The 17,569-nt window shown below is 39.9% G+C and overlaps 1 protein-coding gene across 1 annotated transcript in view; it reads right to left on the bottom strand.

Annotated features, from left to right (window-relative positions):
* The window catches only part of nt5e (5'-nucleotidase, ecto (CD73)), a 43,607-nt gene extending 33,041 nt beyond the window's left edge, over positions 1-10,566 (bottom strand). Inside the window, exon 1 of the mRNA XM_036582366.1 lies at positions 10,235-10,566. Within this exon, the coding sequence (XP_036438259.1) occupies positions 10,235-10,561 (327 nt within the window). The 5' untranslated portion in view covers positions 10,562-10,566. The remainder of the gene's footprint in view (positions 1-10,234) is intronic.
* Positions 10,567-17,569: the final 7,003 nt, after the last annotated feature.

Raw genomic sequence — 17,569 nt, 5'->3', positions numbered from 1 at the left:
CTGGGCTTAGCCCTTTGTCTTTAGATCCTAGCCACGCCCTGGGAACAGCTAAACACGGACTGCAGATGTCCAGGAAAAGTGTTGGGCAATTCTAGGAAGCCTTTAGGAAACTCTGAGCAGCATATGGGCAACACCTTCACTGTTTATGTGCCACATGTGTCCCAGAACACCAGGCTAGACTGCGCTGGCTGCTGTAATGATGACCCAAGTGGTTCACTAGAAACCAGGTGTTCGTGCCAACAACTGCTTCAGAGAACCACAGCAATTCCTCAGATGAATAACATGAGGTTGGCAGAGGCCATATGATGACTCAATGTATCCGTATTGTTTGCCTCAGTCTCTACAAAAACAAAACTCCTACAATCATGAATTGCATAAGTTAACCAGTGTCTCATAGGGTGGCTTCTGGTGTTGTGTGGAAAAAGTCTGCAAGTCCCTTTAGTCTCCTTACTTCTGCACTTTATTCTTGGGGATCTGTCTTTTTTAGGCACATTCCTGCTGTGTTAGAAAGGAACTTCTATGTTTTAGCCTCAATTATTTTTTTCCAGCTTGACACAATTAAAGGGAAGTGATAACACAAAACTATTTTACTTGTCCTCACTGACATGTTTAGGGACTCTTACTTCAAGTTGGTTTTAAGTGATGTTTTTACTTAACTGTTTTGAAATTTACCCACTTCCAATGTAAGTGTAAGGAGGTAGAGAGTGTACACTCTCAGAAAGGGTGAATTTTAGTCCTCTTAGGTACAAACAATGTACCCTTTAAGAACAAGATGATTCTTAAGGCCCATTTCACGGAAAACTGAGTTTTGTAAAGTCTGTCAAAGTGCCCTTCACTCCAAAATCCCTACAGTCCATTTATGGAAAATGAGCTGTAAAACTTTGTTTTGGATTTGTTTTTGTGATATCACAAAAAACCACACATTTACATACATCCACACTGAATGTGGACACACTGAAGTTATAAGGTGTGTTTCAGCCTGGATTGCCCAATGGAGAACATGTTTCCATTTGTCTGCCACCACTTGACATGAAAACAAATACAAAAGACTCCAAAGTGAAAACAGTCAACTGAGAATATAACTCATCAAGCCACTAGAATACAATCATTTAAGCCACTTATTCTCCTGGATCACGGGGGTGCTGGAGGCTATCCCAGCGCTAAATGGGCGGAAGGCAGGTCACCAATCCATCACAGTAGAATATAAAGTTCAAAAGTTTGGAATCAGTGCTCCATATTCATGCTGATTTAGTACCAGATCCATGTCTTATTTATGATGATCTTACTGACAAGAGCAGTTACTAGATCAGCACTCCTAATCTGAAATGCTGTGTGAATACGGGCCAATGTTTCCAACATAATGTGTATAAAATGTGTCTAATATGCTTGTTCACAGGTTTCAATAATTCATAGGATGTGGAGAATCTAAAAAATACTGGGCATGTAGCCCAGAGAGGATCAATCGCATATGTCAGTCTTAAAGGCACAATAACTAAAAAAGCCTATTTAATTGTAAGGGATAAACAGAGGCTTGAAAATGGTCATGTTGAGATGAATTGTAACTGTTTTTTGCACATAAAAGCACATACATGTTTCATCTCAGGTGAAAGAAAATTAAAGACATTTTAAACAAGAACGTACGTACACTACATTTACTTGCACATGGCATAACTGTACCGTTTTATAACGTTTTTAAGTTAAAAAGTGTCAAGCCCCTGAAACATAAGACAGGACAGGTAAACTAAATGAAGACATTCCTCTGAGGATACCACCACAATGACAGCGTTTGTACTGTTTCTTCTGAGTGTTTACGCATGTGCGATTGTAGTTTATGAGTCCCGAAAACACTTCTGGGAACATGGGTCGGCAGAAACATGACAAACAGGCCCATCCACAAAGCCAAACTAAAGAGACGGCCAGACCAAAAACACACAAGAAACAAAACAAACACAAGAAAAGCAACAGACTAAGGATGCTTTCAGGTGCTAAGAAGAAAACTGCTTTGTGCTGTCGACGACATCATATGTGGAGAGCATCGTGCACCACCAGAAACTGTTGCTAGGCAAATTTAAGTGTGTATGTTTATATTTTGGTCAAGAGATGTGTGTGGGAGTTTTAAAAGAACCCCCCACACAATAACAGAGGACATGTTCTCTACCAGTCTTAAAAGCCGCAAAAATCTTTAAAAATGTCAGCTTTGGGTTTGTCAGTGTGGTTTCCAAACACACCTGTTTTCCACCATTTGTGATTTCTTTTTCATTACACGCACAGTTGGTAATATGAGCTAGTTTGACAGATTCCACATGGGAGCCTGAAACGCTGATGCTGTATGGATTGTTTGGCTGAGACCAACTTTACTAAGTTACTGTTTTAACCACATTATATATGCAGTAAGTTCACTTTTAAATAGATCCAAATCTATAGCAAACCCACCTCAAGACCAGCAGAGAGAGCTGGTGTGGCTTCAGTGTGACACTGAGTGCAGCAGCATTTGGACAAATTTCTTTCATTTTGCTATTTTAATGTAAAGAAAGGCTGAATCCAGAGCTATTAAAATATCCAGGTCAGTGGTTACATCATCCTGAAATAACCAAGTTACATTTAGGGATGCAGTATATCACAGATAGATCTGGCTGCACACTGGAATATTTGGCCAAAGTAGTACGTCATTGGGGATCTTTGGCGTACTTGGGAAATTCACATTGGTCACATACTGCATACTACCTGCTACTTTTGGGCACAATCAGTACGTGAGCAGTATGTAGTAGGCTATTTCAAATTCAGCCATTTTTTACTGGGAGTAGCTACCAACTAGACACAGGTGAGAGAGATAACAAGTGGGTGGAGACAAAGCAACAGTTGTGTTGCAAAGTGATGGCTGCAGCTCAGGTACACACTTAAAAAGATGGTTCTTCAAGGGTTCTTTACAAAACCATGAACACTCAAAGAACCCTTCGCATGATTAAAGGGTTGTCTGCATCATAAAAGGGTCGATGGAGAATGTGCTGTAACCTTTTTGAAGAGGTTCTTCTATTGTTACATGCCTGAAATCATAACAATAGAAGAATGCTTTTTGGTGCGACATAGAACCCTTTTCAAAAAGGTTCTATCTAGAACCATATACAACACTCTGGAATCTGCAATCTGAAGAACACTTCTACCATGCAAAGAACCCTTTACTCATGCAAAAAGAGTTCTAAATAGTACCAAAAAGGGTTCTTTGGCATGTAACAATAGTGGAACCCTTTATGGTGCTAAATAAAACTTTTTGTTAAAAAGGGTTCAATATGGAACCATCTTCAGCAAATTCTCCGATCTGAAGAACCCTTTCACCATGCAAAGAACCCTTTAATCATATTCTTTGAGTGTTCATGGCTCTATATAGAACCATTTTCTTTACTAAAGAAGAGTGTAAGAGAGGCCTTGCTAGGACTGGTATGGGGCTTCAGAATGTAATGTTATGACAGTGTCTTATGGGGGATCGGCCATTTGGCAGGGTTAGACAGTCAGTCCAGGCTAATTCTGAATAGCTCAATGAATCTTCCTTGAATTTGTCTATGTGTAGCCTACAGACTCTCTAAACAGAACTGACTAGCATGTGGCTATTGGGTCAAAGATCAGAGCAAAATCAAAAAAAGCAGATGAGAAAGAAGCATTCATTCAGATGCAGCTCTGGTTAAGTAGCACATAGGGAGCATTGCAGTGACAGTGCTGATAAACATCAAACTCAAGCTCATACCGTGCAGCATTAGCAGAATAAAACTTTCAAGATATTTTAATAAGTTTATCACATTTAATATCAGCTAATGAACTCTTCACAAACTCGCTGTTTTCCAGCTAAAATGTACAAAGTGAAGTAAGCAAGGTGTCAGACTATTAGCATTTAAAAACCTTGGTTCTATATAGACCCATGAACACCTAAAGAACCACTGTCATGATTAAATGTCCCTCTGCATGGTGAAATGTTCAAATCAGTTCTTCAGATTGATGTAGAATGTACTGTATATGGTTCTATATAGAACCTTTTCGAAAATAGCCCCAAAAAGGGTTCTGCTACTGTTGCAATGTCAAGCTTGGAAAAATAAACAGTATTTGCAGCACGTAAACAAAGAACAAACCCTGCCAATATGGCGTAACGATCCTAGGGTGCAGTGCGTGACGTCAACCCGAAGCCCTTTTGTCTGAAACCTGACGCTCATTACCATAACATTGGAAGCGGCCCCTACAAGCATGTTTAACCAGTGCAGCACAACAGCATCATCTGTATAACAATGTCATCTTTGCTAGGTACAATTAATATGGTATTAATGTAGGATTATGCACCACCTAACATGTTAAAAGTTCAGTTATGTTTAGGTGTGAGTATTCTAGAGCCTTCCTATGTTTTGCATGAACAAACTGATACATGGATGACTCTTTCTAAACCATCAGTAAATACGTTTTTTTACCATCACTGGGGGCTGTTACCTTGGTAATTTGGTCAGCCATCACCAGGCATGTGCCTATAAAAGCTTCTCTTCAGTACTGATTTTAGATGGCCTTTGTACGCTACACAAGCAATTTGACACATTTTAATCCGACATTTTAAAACATTCAAACGTACATTTCACAACACCTAATTACAAACTCTGGTGCTGGAGCATCCCAGCCACTCTCAGTTGTTGGTGTCAAGGTAGAGACACCTTCAAATTGTCAGAATTGTCAGCTGTGTTTATCAGCTGCACTGGCAGATCCCACAAAACGGGACAGTCTTCAGTGATGCAACAGCCAAGGCTACCTCAGCTGAATCCTTGACTTTGAGACAGTCTTTAAGACCATGACAGCAAGTCATTTTCTCCCAGAGCACCGCCCGCTTAATGACAGGGTTTCTGATCTCACACGCCAGCAAACAACCACGAAAACTGGAGTTAGAGCTTTGAAAGAATTCCCTTGATGTTTGTGAGAAGTTAAACACAAGTTCTACAAAAAAAAAGGATGAACATATGAAGACGGTTCCCAACCCCGCCCCCCACACTGTATGTTCTAGACCTCCACCTGTGATTGGTCCTAATCACCATGTCATTCGTTCTGAGACCTCCTCCTGACTGTGATTGGTCCTAATCACCACGTCATTCGTTCTCAGACCTCCTTCTGACTGTGATTGGTTCTGATCACCAAGTCATTTGTTCTGAGACCTCCTCCTGACTGTGATTGGTCCTAATCACTAATTCATTCGTTCTGAGACCTCCTCCTGACTGTGATTGGTCCTCATCACTAATTCATTCGTTCTGAGATCTCATCCTGACTGTGATTGGTCCTAATCACAGAGTCACTCATTCTGATCTCCTCCTGACCGTGATTGGTCCTAATCACAGAGTCATTCGTTCTGAGACCTCCTCCTGACTGTGATTGGTCCTAATCACAGAGTCATTCGTTCTGAGACCTCCTCCTGACTGTGATTGGTCCCAATCGCCAAGTCATTCGTTCTGAGACCGCCTCCTGACTGTGATTGGTCCTAATCACCAAGTTGTTCATTCCGAGACCTCCTCCTGACTGTGATTGGTCCCAATCGCCAAGTCATTCGTTCTGAGACTGCCTCCTGACTGTGACTGGTCCTAATGACCATGTCATTCATTCTGAGACCTCCTCCTGACTGTGATTGGTCCTGATCACCAAGTCATTTGTTCTGAGACCTCCTCCTGACTGTGATTGGTCCTAATCACCACATCATTCATTCTGACACCTCCTCCTGACTGTGATTGGTCTTAATCACCAAGTCATTTACTTTGAGACCTCCTCCTGACTGTGACTGGTCCTAATCGCCAAGTCCTTCATTCTGAGACCTCCCCCTGACTGTGATTGGTCTTAATCACCAAGTTATTTGTTCTGAGACCTCCTCCTGACTGTGATTGGTCCTAATCAGTAATTAATTTGTTCTGAGACCTCCTCCTGACTGTGATTGGTCCTAATCACCACGTCATTTGTTCTGAGATCTCCTCCTGACTGTGATTGGTCCTAATCACAGAGTCACTCATTCTGACCTCCTCCTGACCTTCTGAGATCTCCACCTGACCGTGATTGGTCCTAATCACCACATCATTCATTCTGAGACCTCCTCCTGACTGTGATTGGTCCTAATCACCACATCATTCATTCTGAGACCTCCTCCTGACCGTGATTGGTCCCAATCGCCAAGTCATTGGTTCTGAGACCTCCTCCTGACTGTGATTGGTCCTCATCACCAGGTTATTCATTCTGAGACCTCCCCCTGACTGTGATTGGTCTTAATCACCAAGTCATTTGTTCTGAGACCTCATCCTGCCTTTGACTGGTTCTAATCACCATGTCTTTCACCATGTGATTGGTCCCATAGAAAGCGATCTTCTAGTGGTGCTGAAACATACACTAAGCTCTTTTTAAGCATATTAACTACAGTGTGTTTCACAGTGGGTCACTTTCATTTAGTTCTTCCATCATTTAAAGTACACTGCCAGCTGTGGTTTGTTTTAATTTTTTTGTTTTAAAGTTTTTAATCTTTTTTTCTTCTTTACACCAAAGGAAACCTTACCCAGTACTGTAAACGGAGGGAATAAAAGTGTTGGAGTTACAAAAACTAATTTTATTAATACTGCTAAAACTGAAACCCATATTTTTATGTCACCTACACTGTTACAGATGAATACAGAGCAGCACTAGGGCGGGGCACTGCAGGAGCAGAACTGGAAACCTTTAAAGGGCTCTACAAATGGCCCAATTATTCAGAGCCACTTAGCTTAACTTCATCACATTGCACAATAATGTAACATTTCATGAAGAAAAACTGAAACTGTGTGCTGTACTTGTAGCCACTGTCAGCTAAAAATAATCACAGGGCCTGCCGAACCACAGCTAATATTGGACTGTTTTCCATCCACAGTTGTTTCAAATGTACAAGCTGCTGAAGGAAGAGGGAGGGATTATACAGTACTGAGCACAAGTCAGTCTGAGAACGAAATGATATGTAAAGCTATTTATCTGGTCAGGAAGAATGAATTGCTTCCAAACAACACTAACATTTAAATAAATATAAAAAATAAACTACACATTGTGATTTGATGACTGTTAGCTTGACTACTTCTATAGAAAGTCCAGTATTTACAGTTACTATCCAATGCTGGCTTCAGCTAATCAATCCTTCATTAAATTAAATCAGGTACTTCTGATGGAATTCAAATCCATGCAATGACTGCAGTGAGAAGTCTGGAGCCAAACCTTATAACATACCAATAACTTTACTGAAAATAAGAAATCCATGTTCTGTAACTGTATCTATTAATGTATTTACAACTATTATAATAATGTTATAACGGTATGGGTGTGAACTGTGACAATGGAAATTCTATTAATTATGATTAAGTTTGCAAATGGTTAGCATCAATCAACAACTCAGTCCAGCACTCCTCTTGCCTCCCACCTAAGCACCGAACTATTCTATCATTCATTTGGGCAACTGTGTTTTTTTCTTGTGGAAACAACACAAAACAGAAAATCTTCAGACATTAACACAAAAACAGAACAGTGATATATTGTAAAGTGTGCAGAGGTTTGGTTCTGGTCTTCTCCTCGACGCCCCCAGCCACCACATGGAGTCAAACTGCACCACCAGCACACCTGATTTAATTTAATGACGCATGTATTAGCCAGACCAGCAATTAGACGATAACTATGAATAATACTGGGCTGCCATGAGGGGAGGTTTGAAAATGATCAAACAAACTCACCGACAGACATAAAATCACCACTTAGGGGCATTAATAAATTTTCTGAGCAAATAAACATTTATTAACCTGATAAACAACTATATATATATATATATATATATATATATATATATATATATATATAACTATATAGGCCTACAGTATTGCACTCTAAAATAACTAAACATCTATAAGAACACTGTTGAAGGGCAATTCCATCTATGTTTAGATATTTTCCAACATAATTAAATGGTTAAGATGTGAACAAAGTCATTCAGAGTGGTTTGGTGTGAAACGCACCGTTCTAGAGAAACTAGAGAGTCAGAATTGTTTACAGTGCAGCACCACTAGGAACCAGACATCTTTAGTTTAATGCCTCTAAAAGCTCCCTCACTGAAAGTTATTACACAAAAAGGTTATAAAGTATGCGGCCTAATGCTGAGACACTGATTTATGACAGTTCTGAAATAAGGTTTTGTTTTACATCATACAGGGGAGCGCGGGGGAACACCCTAACACGGGTCACAATTTAACACAGACTTTTTCCGTTGTTAAACAAAGTGGAGCAGCGTGAGCTTCTGGCCACGTTACCACATTTCCATGACACAGTCTCCAGTCAAAATTCAGAGCCATTCGTCAACGTTTTAAAAAGTGTTTTTTTAAAGATCTACACTAAAGAATGTTTTCAGGGCATTTAAGTAATTTTTTTTTTCAGTACAGTTTTTTTCAGTTACTGAGCTGTTTGTGTGAATCACAAAACCCAACCTCATATTACTTTAACCACCAGTGTGTTGCCTACAATGTAGCACCTTGACGAGCTCACAGCAAGTGCCAGCTAGGCTTAAGTACAGCGAGGTTAGCTGTTACACAGCTTTAGTAAACAAAGACAAATACAGTAAATTTTGTCTTTTTGTTCCAAATGTTTACACAGATTTTAAAATGAGAAAGAGAAACATCTGAACACAGGGATTTTCTTCTACTTTATTAGTGTCTTTCAGATGTCAGTATTTTGGTTTTGAAGATGTATATTAACAAAATTGACATTAAATGCTGGTAAAGCTGCAGTTATTCAGAAACAATGTTCCACATTTTACTGATGTGTGATATTTTTTATTTGCTGTCCTTCACTGGACAAAAATACATCTGTCATTGTTTGACACACAGTTTCATATCAGTTTTAATATATAATTTAATGTCGTGTGTATCTATCAGTTGAGCTGTCTGTCTGTCTTATAGATATATAGATAATATATAATTCAGTATGGCTGGAAAAAATATTTGTTTTTCACAACATAGAACTATACTGAACTCACTTTGTTTGCACTAATTCACCTGACTTTTCTAAGAAGTGTTACCACAAACCATCTGTCTGTTACAGTGAACCCACCCATGTGGTAAACAGTAACACTTCGCTACCTGTCATTTTCGGTGGAATTGGACCTGAACGGTAGGTGCTAGAAACTTCACGTGTTCATTTGTAGCATTTTTCAGATCTACCACTATTTTACAAGCATCAATACTACATATAGACTGTTAGAAATAAAGGTTCTGTTCAGGTACATTTTTCATTCATCAAGGTACAAACAATGTAAAAGTGCCCTGAAAGGTACAACAGTGGTTTTAAGGTCCAATTTTGTACCTTAAATAAGTTTTTCCAGGTGAAAAGTACACATTTGTACCTTTTTATAACCAAATCTTTTAAAACAGAACAATAAAATAAAAGCCTGAAGACGAGACGGGGTGTGTGGAGTCAATACAACTTAAAAAATACAATTTCAGTGGAACGGTTATGTTCCCTGAATAAAGGTACTGAGATGTACCCTTGAGGGTCCCACCCCATTTTCGAGAGGAACTGCCCCAGTGACAGTTTCGTATCTTTTTTTATGAACTCAGAAAGCAAGTGTAGGTTCACTGGTGGTTCTAGATAGTAAAATAAATGTTGTAAACATACAGAGCCCTGCTGGTGACGTCCTGTATAAATAAAAATAACGTGTAGCCACAACTTAGTGCAGTGTGGGAATGAGATCATGCCTTATTAAGCAGTGGTTAAGGCTTAATTATCTAATTCCCATGCCTTTCTAAGTTGTGGCCATGCATCAGGATCTCGTTCCCACACCTTACTAAGTCATGGCCACACGTTAGCTTTATTTATACTGGATGTCAGCAGCAGGGCTTTCAGAGTTGCTGAAATCCACCGCAAGGCGCCATCTCACATCAAACCACTCTTCACCTTGTTTACATCTCCAGCACTGATCTCTGCAGACATTTTGAAAAATCGGTGGATTTGCCCTTTAAACTCCACCTGTACACAACGCTGTTCAGAGCCTCAGGGTTTCTATCCGTTTAAAGTCATTCAGGTTCCCCTCACAAACTTCTGCACGCGGAGGTTCCCCTCACAAACTTCTGCACGCGCACGTGAGCCCCTGGCGGCGTCCAGTGCTGGACACTCAAAACATAAAAGCGAGTGATGCCCCCACAGTGTGGACAGAGCGTGAATGTGCGCGCGGGCTCCTCACCATGGCGTCGTAGCCGAGCTTATTCATGAAGTGCGCCGCCTCGGCGCCTTTGTAGTAGTTGAACCACACGGTGCCCTGAAACTGATCCCCCGCGTCCAGCAGCAGCACGTTCTTCTCCGCGCTCCGCAGCTCTTTGACCTTCGTGAACCTCCTCGCGACGCCGGCGAAGCAGGGGGGCTTCGAGCACTTGCCCGAGTCCTTGTTGGTCTCCTCGACGCGCGCGTGCACATCGTTCGTGTGCAGCAACACGAGCTCCCAGTCCGCCGCGCACACTAGCACGCACAGCAATAACAGCAGCGCGAGCAACGCGCGCGGCCACCGTTGCATGTCGCCGCGTGCCAGAGCGCTAAGTGACAGCGAGCTGCTGAGCAGGGGAGTGAAAACTGCAGCGCGCGGAGGGGCGTGTCCTCAGTCTCGCTGGCCAATAGGAACCGACATGGACCGTTTTACTAAAGTAGTGATTTAAAAACTCATTAAAAACCAGTTTTCAGACTTCAGATATTTACAGTGATTATTTTATGAGCTGTTTAAACACAAAATTAATAGAGATAGTAATAAAATATACATACAAACAAAATCATCATTTATAGGGTACTTTCTAGGTGTCTGATTCAAACTCTAACTCTAAATTTACACTAGTGAGAATAATAGTAAATATTTTAATATTTTTAAAAAAGATATTGTTTTTTATCATGAGATTAATTTTTAAAGAAAAAAACGCGGTCCCATGTTTTCACGTGATGATATGAACGCCTGCGTTTCTGGGGAGAATTGGTTTTACCTGGTGTTTACATATTTCCGTTTCTTGTGAAGAGAAGCTAAAATTGTCAGTACCGAAACAGTCACTACTGAAACGTAAGTTTTGATTGTTTTGTTGGTGACAAAAATGGAGTTAAGGTATAGGGTCATTCAAAGCAAGAGGATTTTAATGTAAAGTCCAAGTCATTTAAAAATGTGTTTTGAAGTTTGACTTTGAACCAGTTCAGTAGAACACTCCATACTGTCACTGTCAAAATAAATAAATTAATAAATAAAAAATGTACATATAAAACAAGTACCTACATTTTTTTGCGATTTTTAGTCTTCTGCGAAGTGTGAGTGTGGCAGCTGTTCTTCACATTGTGCACAAATTTCTTGATGATTGAACCAATAAAAAAGGTCCAAAACTGCTTGTAATAAAATCTATTTACATTGACTTACATTGAAAGTATAGAACGTCTTTGGCTTCTCCTGTAAACTTACCATTTCGGAGGTACTTGTTTTTCTTTGGACAGTGATGATATACAGCGGTCAGTACATGACACATAAAACTCACTCTTACACCAACAGCACTTAAAAGGACTCCTGAGAATACTCTACATTTACTGAGCCATATTTGTTAAACCATTATCCACGCATTTAAAAAGGATGGTTCTCCAAGGGTCCTTTAGTAATGAAAATGGTTCTATATAGAACCATGAACACTCAAAGAACCCTTGCATCGTTAAAGCGTTCTTCAGATTGATGGGGAGTGTGCTGTTTATGGTTCTATATAGAACCTTTTTGGAAAAGGGTTCTGTATAGCACTAAAAAAGGTTCTTCTATTATTATGATGTCAAGCGTGTAACAGTAGCAGAACCCTTTTTGGTGCTATATATATATATATACCATATTGAACCATCTGCAACACATTTCCCATCAATCTGAAGAACCCTTTAATGATGCAAAGAACCCTTCAATCATGCAAAGTGTTCTAAGTGTTCTTGGTTCTATATAGAACCGTTTTGTTTACTAAAGAACCCCTGGAGAACCATCTTTTTGAGAGCATAGTAATACTCACTACTATTACTGTGCAGTAACAAAAAATGTTGTTTTACCTTAAAAAAGTAAGTAGCCTTAAAATTTGCTATCTACTAGTTAATTTACTATCTAGTAGTAAATTAACAGAACCGTAATCTGTTTTACATTCTGTTTACTTATCAGTTGAAGTTTAATGAGCTCAAACACAAAAAGGTTACTTGCTTTTTTTTTAAGTTAAAACAACACTGTGCACTGAAAACACTGATAGTTTCAGTTTACGCAGAACATTTGAGGATGTTTTTTGCGTTGAATGAATTACACTTTAAGTTTGGTGTTTTCAATTACAGTTGTGTGCAAAAGTTTGAACACCCCAGTCAAATTACACCTTTTGGTGTTTTTCTAAGCAAAAATAAGTTAAGACTTCCTACAGGGAACAAGCTTAAATTTGGTGATTTGAGAGCACGATTGCTACCATACTGGAAAAAAATAAAACATATACAGCCGGTGAAATATGCATTGGACATGTCACCGATTTTCGAAGTAAATATATTTCTGAAGGTGCTATTGACATGGAATTCTCACCAGATGTCGGTAACAACCCATCCAATCCACACATGCAAAGAAATCAAACCATAGATGTCCATAAATTAAGTTATGTGTAATAATGAGAAATGACACAGGGAAAAAGTATTGAACACATGAAGAAAGAGAGGTGCAAAAAGCCATTAAAAGTCATGACACTAGCTCAAATCTATCAGTAATTAGAAAGCAATCCTGCCACTTAGTGCAAATTAATATCAGATGGTTCAACTGATGGCCTATAAAAAGGTGTCTCATTACCAAGGTGCCACACAAGAAACATCTCATGATGGGTAAAACCAGTGAGCTCTCTCAAGACCTTCGCAACCTTATTGTTGCAAAACATACTGATGGCATTGGTTACAGAAGAATTTCTAAACTACTGAAGGTTCCAGTGAGCTCTGTTGGGGCCATAATCCAGAAGTGGAAAGAACATTATTTCACCATAAACCGGCCACAACCAGGTGCTCCCCGCAAGATTTCAGACAGAGGAGTGAAAAGAATTATCAGAAGAGTTGTCCAAGAGCCAAGGACCAGTAGGGGAGAGCTACAGAAAGACCTGGAATCAGCAGGTACAATTGTTTCAAAGAAAACAATAAGTAATGCACTAAACCACCATGGCCTGTATGCACGCTCACCACGCAAGACTCCATTGCTGAAGAAAAAGCATGTTGAAGCGCGTTTAAAGTTTGCTCAACAACATTTAGACAAGCCTGTGAAATACTGGGAGAATATAGTCTGGGCAGATGAGACCAAAATTGAACTCTGGAGGTCAAAAGGCACTGCATATCACCCCAAAAACACCATACCAACAGTGAAGTTTGGAGGTAAGAACATCATAGTGTGGGGCTGCTTTTCAGCATACAGCACTGGCACGCTTCATATGAGTGAAGGAAAGATGAACGGCCAAATGTTCCGGGACATTCTTGATAAAAATCTGCTGCCGTCTACCAGGATGATGAAGATGAAACGAGGGTGGACATTTCAGCAAGACAATGATCCCAAACACACAGCCAAGGAAACTCTCAATTGGTTTCAGAGAAAGAAAATAAAGCTGCTAGAATGGCCCAGCCAATCACCTGACCTGAATCCAATTGAAAATCTGTGGAAGGAACTAAAGCTCAGAGGTCATAGAAGAAGCCCACAGAACCTTGCGGATTTGAAGAGTGTTTGTGTGGAAGAAGGGGCCAAAATCACACCTGAGCAATGCATGCGACTAGTTTCTCCATACAGGAGGCGTCTTGAAGCTTCATCACCAACAAAGGCTTTTGTATGAAGTATTAAATACATTTCAGTAAGCGTGTTCAATACTTTTTCCCTGTGTCATTTCTCATTATTACACATAACTTAATTTATGGACATCTATGGTTTGATTTCTTTGCATGTGTGGATTGGATGGGTTGTTAACGACATCTGGTGAGAATTTCATGTCAATAGCGCCTTTAGAAATATATTTACTTCGAAAATTGGTGACGTGTCCAATACTTATTTCACCCGCTGTATGTGGCCTTTTGCACAGACCACATTTCCCCAAATATGTCAAACTCAGAAAATAAACAGGGATTGTTCATTAAAATGTGCAGAAGCGTGTTCTCTGTAGTGGATGTGTGCACTTATTTTCACTTACACTCTTACAAAGATGGTTCTTCTATGGTTCTTCAGTGAAGAAAATGGTTTTATATAGAACCATGAACACTCAAAGAACACTTTGTATGATTAAACGGTTCTTTATATTGTGAAAGTTTCTTCAGACTGATGGAGAATGTGTTGTAGATGGTTCTGTATAGAACACTTTTTAAAAAGTGTTCTATATTGCACCAAAAAGGGTTCCACCATTGTTACATGCCAAAGAACGCTTTTTTGGTGCTATATAGAACCCTTTTTGCTAAGAGCGTAGAAAACATGTGTTGAACACATGCGAGTCGTTAAGGTTAAAAGACAAAGTCTAGGAAGTTATCAGTCAAAATAATGGTGTTAACTTGAGCTGTTTAAGTTAAAGTGGAGACAGCATCAAACTTTCTTCCTGACATAGGATAAACTATCTGTTCCATAAGAGCTTTCAGAGTTATGTACTCTTACATCAGACAAAGAGCAGAGAGCTAATAAACAGAAACCGACCAAGCCGCCAAGAACTCTGGGAAAACACATTCCATTGTCTCTTATAACTTATAATCTAGTTGAGTTTGTTCTTCTCACAAAAATAAATCAGCGTGAATGGAATGACAATGATGTAGATTAGCGGTCTCAGTCTTGTCTCACTTCTGTTTTGCCTTAGCATCGTTTGGACTCGGCCTTGTGTCGGTCTCAGAGTAAGGTGGATTCAGAGATTGTCCTTGAGATCAGGTGAGTGCTTCTTTCTCTGATGGCTTAACTGGGTATTATTTATTCATTCGTCCCGAAACTCATCCCCAAAAAAACATCTCCTGAAGGCAGTTGTTATTTTGTTATTATGTTATTATGCACATTACTATATTATGTTATTATGTATCATTACTATATTACTGTGTTTTAGTATATTACTATGTTTTCATTTAACAATACAGATGGATGTATGTTGTTCAGTTTACATTCAGTTGACTTTAGGTGGTGATTCTAAATAAGGATTAGAGAGGAAGGTACAGAAAAGTATATTATATATACACTATACAGACAAAAGCATTGGAACTCCCCTCCTAATTATTGAGTTCAGGTGTTTCAGCCACACCCATTGCTAACAGGTCAATCAAATTAAGCACATAGCCTTGCAGCCTTGATAGACAAACACTGGTAACAGAAAGGGTCGTACTGAAGAGCTCAGTGACTTTAAACATAGCACTGTCGTAGGTGCCCCCTCTGCCACAAATCAGTTTGTGACATTTCTGTCCTGCTAGATCTGCCCTGTCAACTGTAGGTGCTATAATTGTGAAATGGGAGCAGCAACAGCTCAGCCACAAAGTGCTAGACCGCACAAACTGGAGTGGAGCTGCTGAGTGCTGAAGCGCACAGTGCCTATCCTCTGCTGACTCACTCGCTAAAGAGTTCCAAACTGCCTCTGGAAGCAACATCAGCAACAGAACTGCATCAGGATCTTCACGAAATGGGTTTCCATGGCTGAGCAGCTGCACACAAGCCAATGTGCAAAAATTTCCACAGACTCTCCAAAATTTTGTAGAAAGCTTCCCAGAACAGTGGAAGCTGTTACAGCTGCAAAGGGGGACCAACTCAATATTAATGCCGAAGGATTTATAATGAGATGTCATAAAAGCTCCTGTGTGTAATGTGCAGGTGTCTCAATACCTTTGTCGATATAGTGTGTGGACTGGTGCCTGGAAAGCTGTGTGGGGCCTGATGGGGATTTCTCCACCCAGGACCCAAGGTCCGATCGATTGTTACACTAATATAATTTGTAATGAAAAAGTTACATTTGAAAAGAATGCAAAATACAAGCATTTTAACTAGTGGTCTCAAACTTTTGGACCCCACTGTATATCTATCTGTCTTGGTCTTGGTGCTGTTGACTACTATACTGGCTACTAGTGTTGTTTATTTAGTAGCGATGATGTGTAGATGTTGTGAAGAACAACTCCTGTGACACTGTGTTGCTAGTAAAATATTTATTACAAAGTAAAACAGCATCATATCAAGCACTATAAAGTACCTGAGAGAGGATCCGTGCCAATTCTAAATGTCCCCTCCCGAACAGAACGACCAACAGCATATATATATGGTTCTTGTTGTTGAAACAGGAGACAGAACATATGGTTCTTTTTAAAATGATCTCATCTATTTGGAACTAAGAGAAGAAGGGAGAAAGTGAGAGGCCCCTTTCCTATGGACCTTTAAATTGAGGGGCCCCCCATTTCACATTCCTATCCCCTGCACACAGAGAACTCCAGGCCCCAAATTCATGCTGAAAGAGTGTTTTTACCTTCTTCTATAAAAATGCTCCCTTAAATATACTTCACTAGCACTATTACTTGTGAACTCTCACTACTACTAACAGTGCCTCTATTACTATTACTCATATTACTACAAACTGTGACTACATAAAATACATAGTGGATTTCTTTTTAATAAATGGGAGGCGAGGTGCAACCGTCTAATTGTCAACCCTAACATCAGGAGACTGTGAGTTTGCCACTGATGCCACAGCCATCCGTAATCAAGAGTCCAAAAGAAGCAAAGCTGGCTTTGCTGTAAGACGTTCCCCCTCTCTTGGCACCACATTGCGATGCTGGCCAACACGTGCGCCAGAATCCTGGCCTCCTCCCAGGATGTTAAGCTGTCTAATGATGTTAGCAGCAGTGTGAAAAGATGTGGTGGAGCTTCACTTGTGTTGGAGGAAGCACCTGCTAGCCTTCGCCCTGCCATCTCGTTAGCATTAGCAGACAGGGAGACCCAGCTAGAGATAAACTGGAGGGAAAAAATGGATTTAAACAATGAACAAAAATCCAACTAAGACCTATTAATTATAGGTATAAGATTGTGAGTTCCTGCTGTTTATTTCAGTCGATAAATCTGTTTCAGAATGACTGACAGATCCTTTTGGAAAGAAAAAAGTATTTGAATGTATGTGATTCACGCACTGCACACTGAAAGGCACATAAACAGGAATCCTTTATTTGGGCAGAAGACCTTTCAGCCTGCAGACTCATCCAAATTCAATCATATAACCTCGTATGTAAATGTTTACATTATTTCCCCCTTACAGAACGTTCTGTCCCACAACAGGACGTTAGTTTGTAAAGACAAAAAGACGAATACAAACACTACAAGTTATACAAACACATTAGTCCACCCATCAAGTTTAACTCCCCTGCAAGCTACAGGACACAGATTTACTTAAATGTGCTTAAAACGGACGTTGAAATAACACAAATGATCTTCAACTCAACAGTAGATTACACGACGTATGCCCTGCACGTAATACTCAATACTAAGTAAAGCCTAATGGTTTGATTACAGAACATTGCACTACACACTGCACTCTTAGCAAAA

This window comes from Colossoma macropomum, unplaced genomic scaffold (genome assembly GCF_904425465.1).
Source record: "Colossoma macropomum unplaced genomic scaffold, Colossoma_macropomum, whole genome shotgun sequence".
Lineage (NCBI taxonomy): Eukaryota > Metazoa > Chordata > Actinopteri > Characiformes > Serrasalmidae > Colossoma > Colossoma macropomum.
Note: the sequence above shows the minus strand (reverse complement) of the source record. Positions and strands in the feature narration are given on the sequence as shown.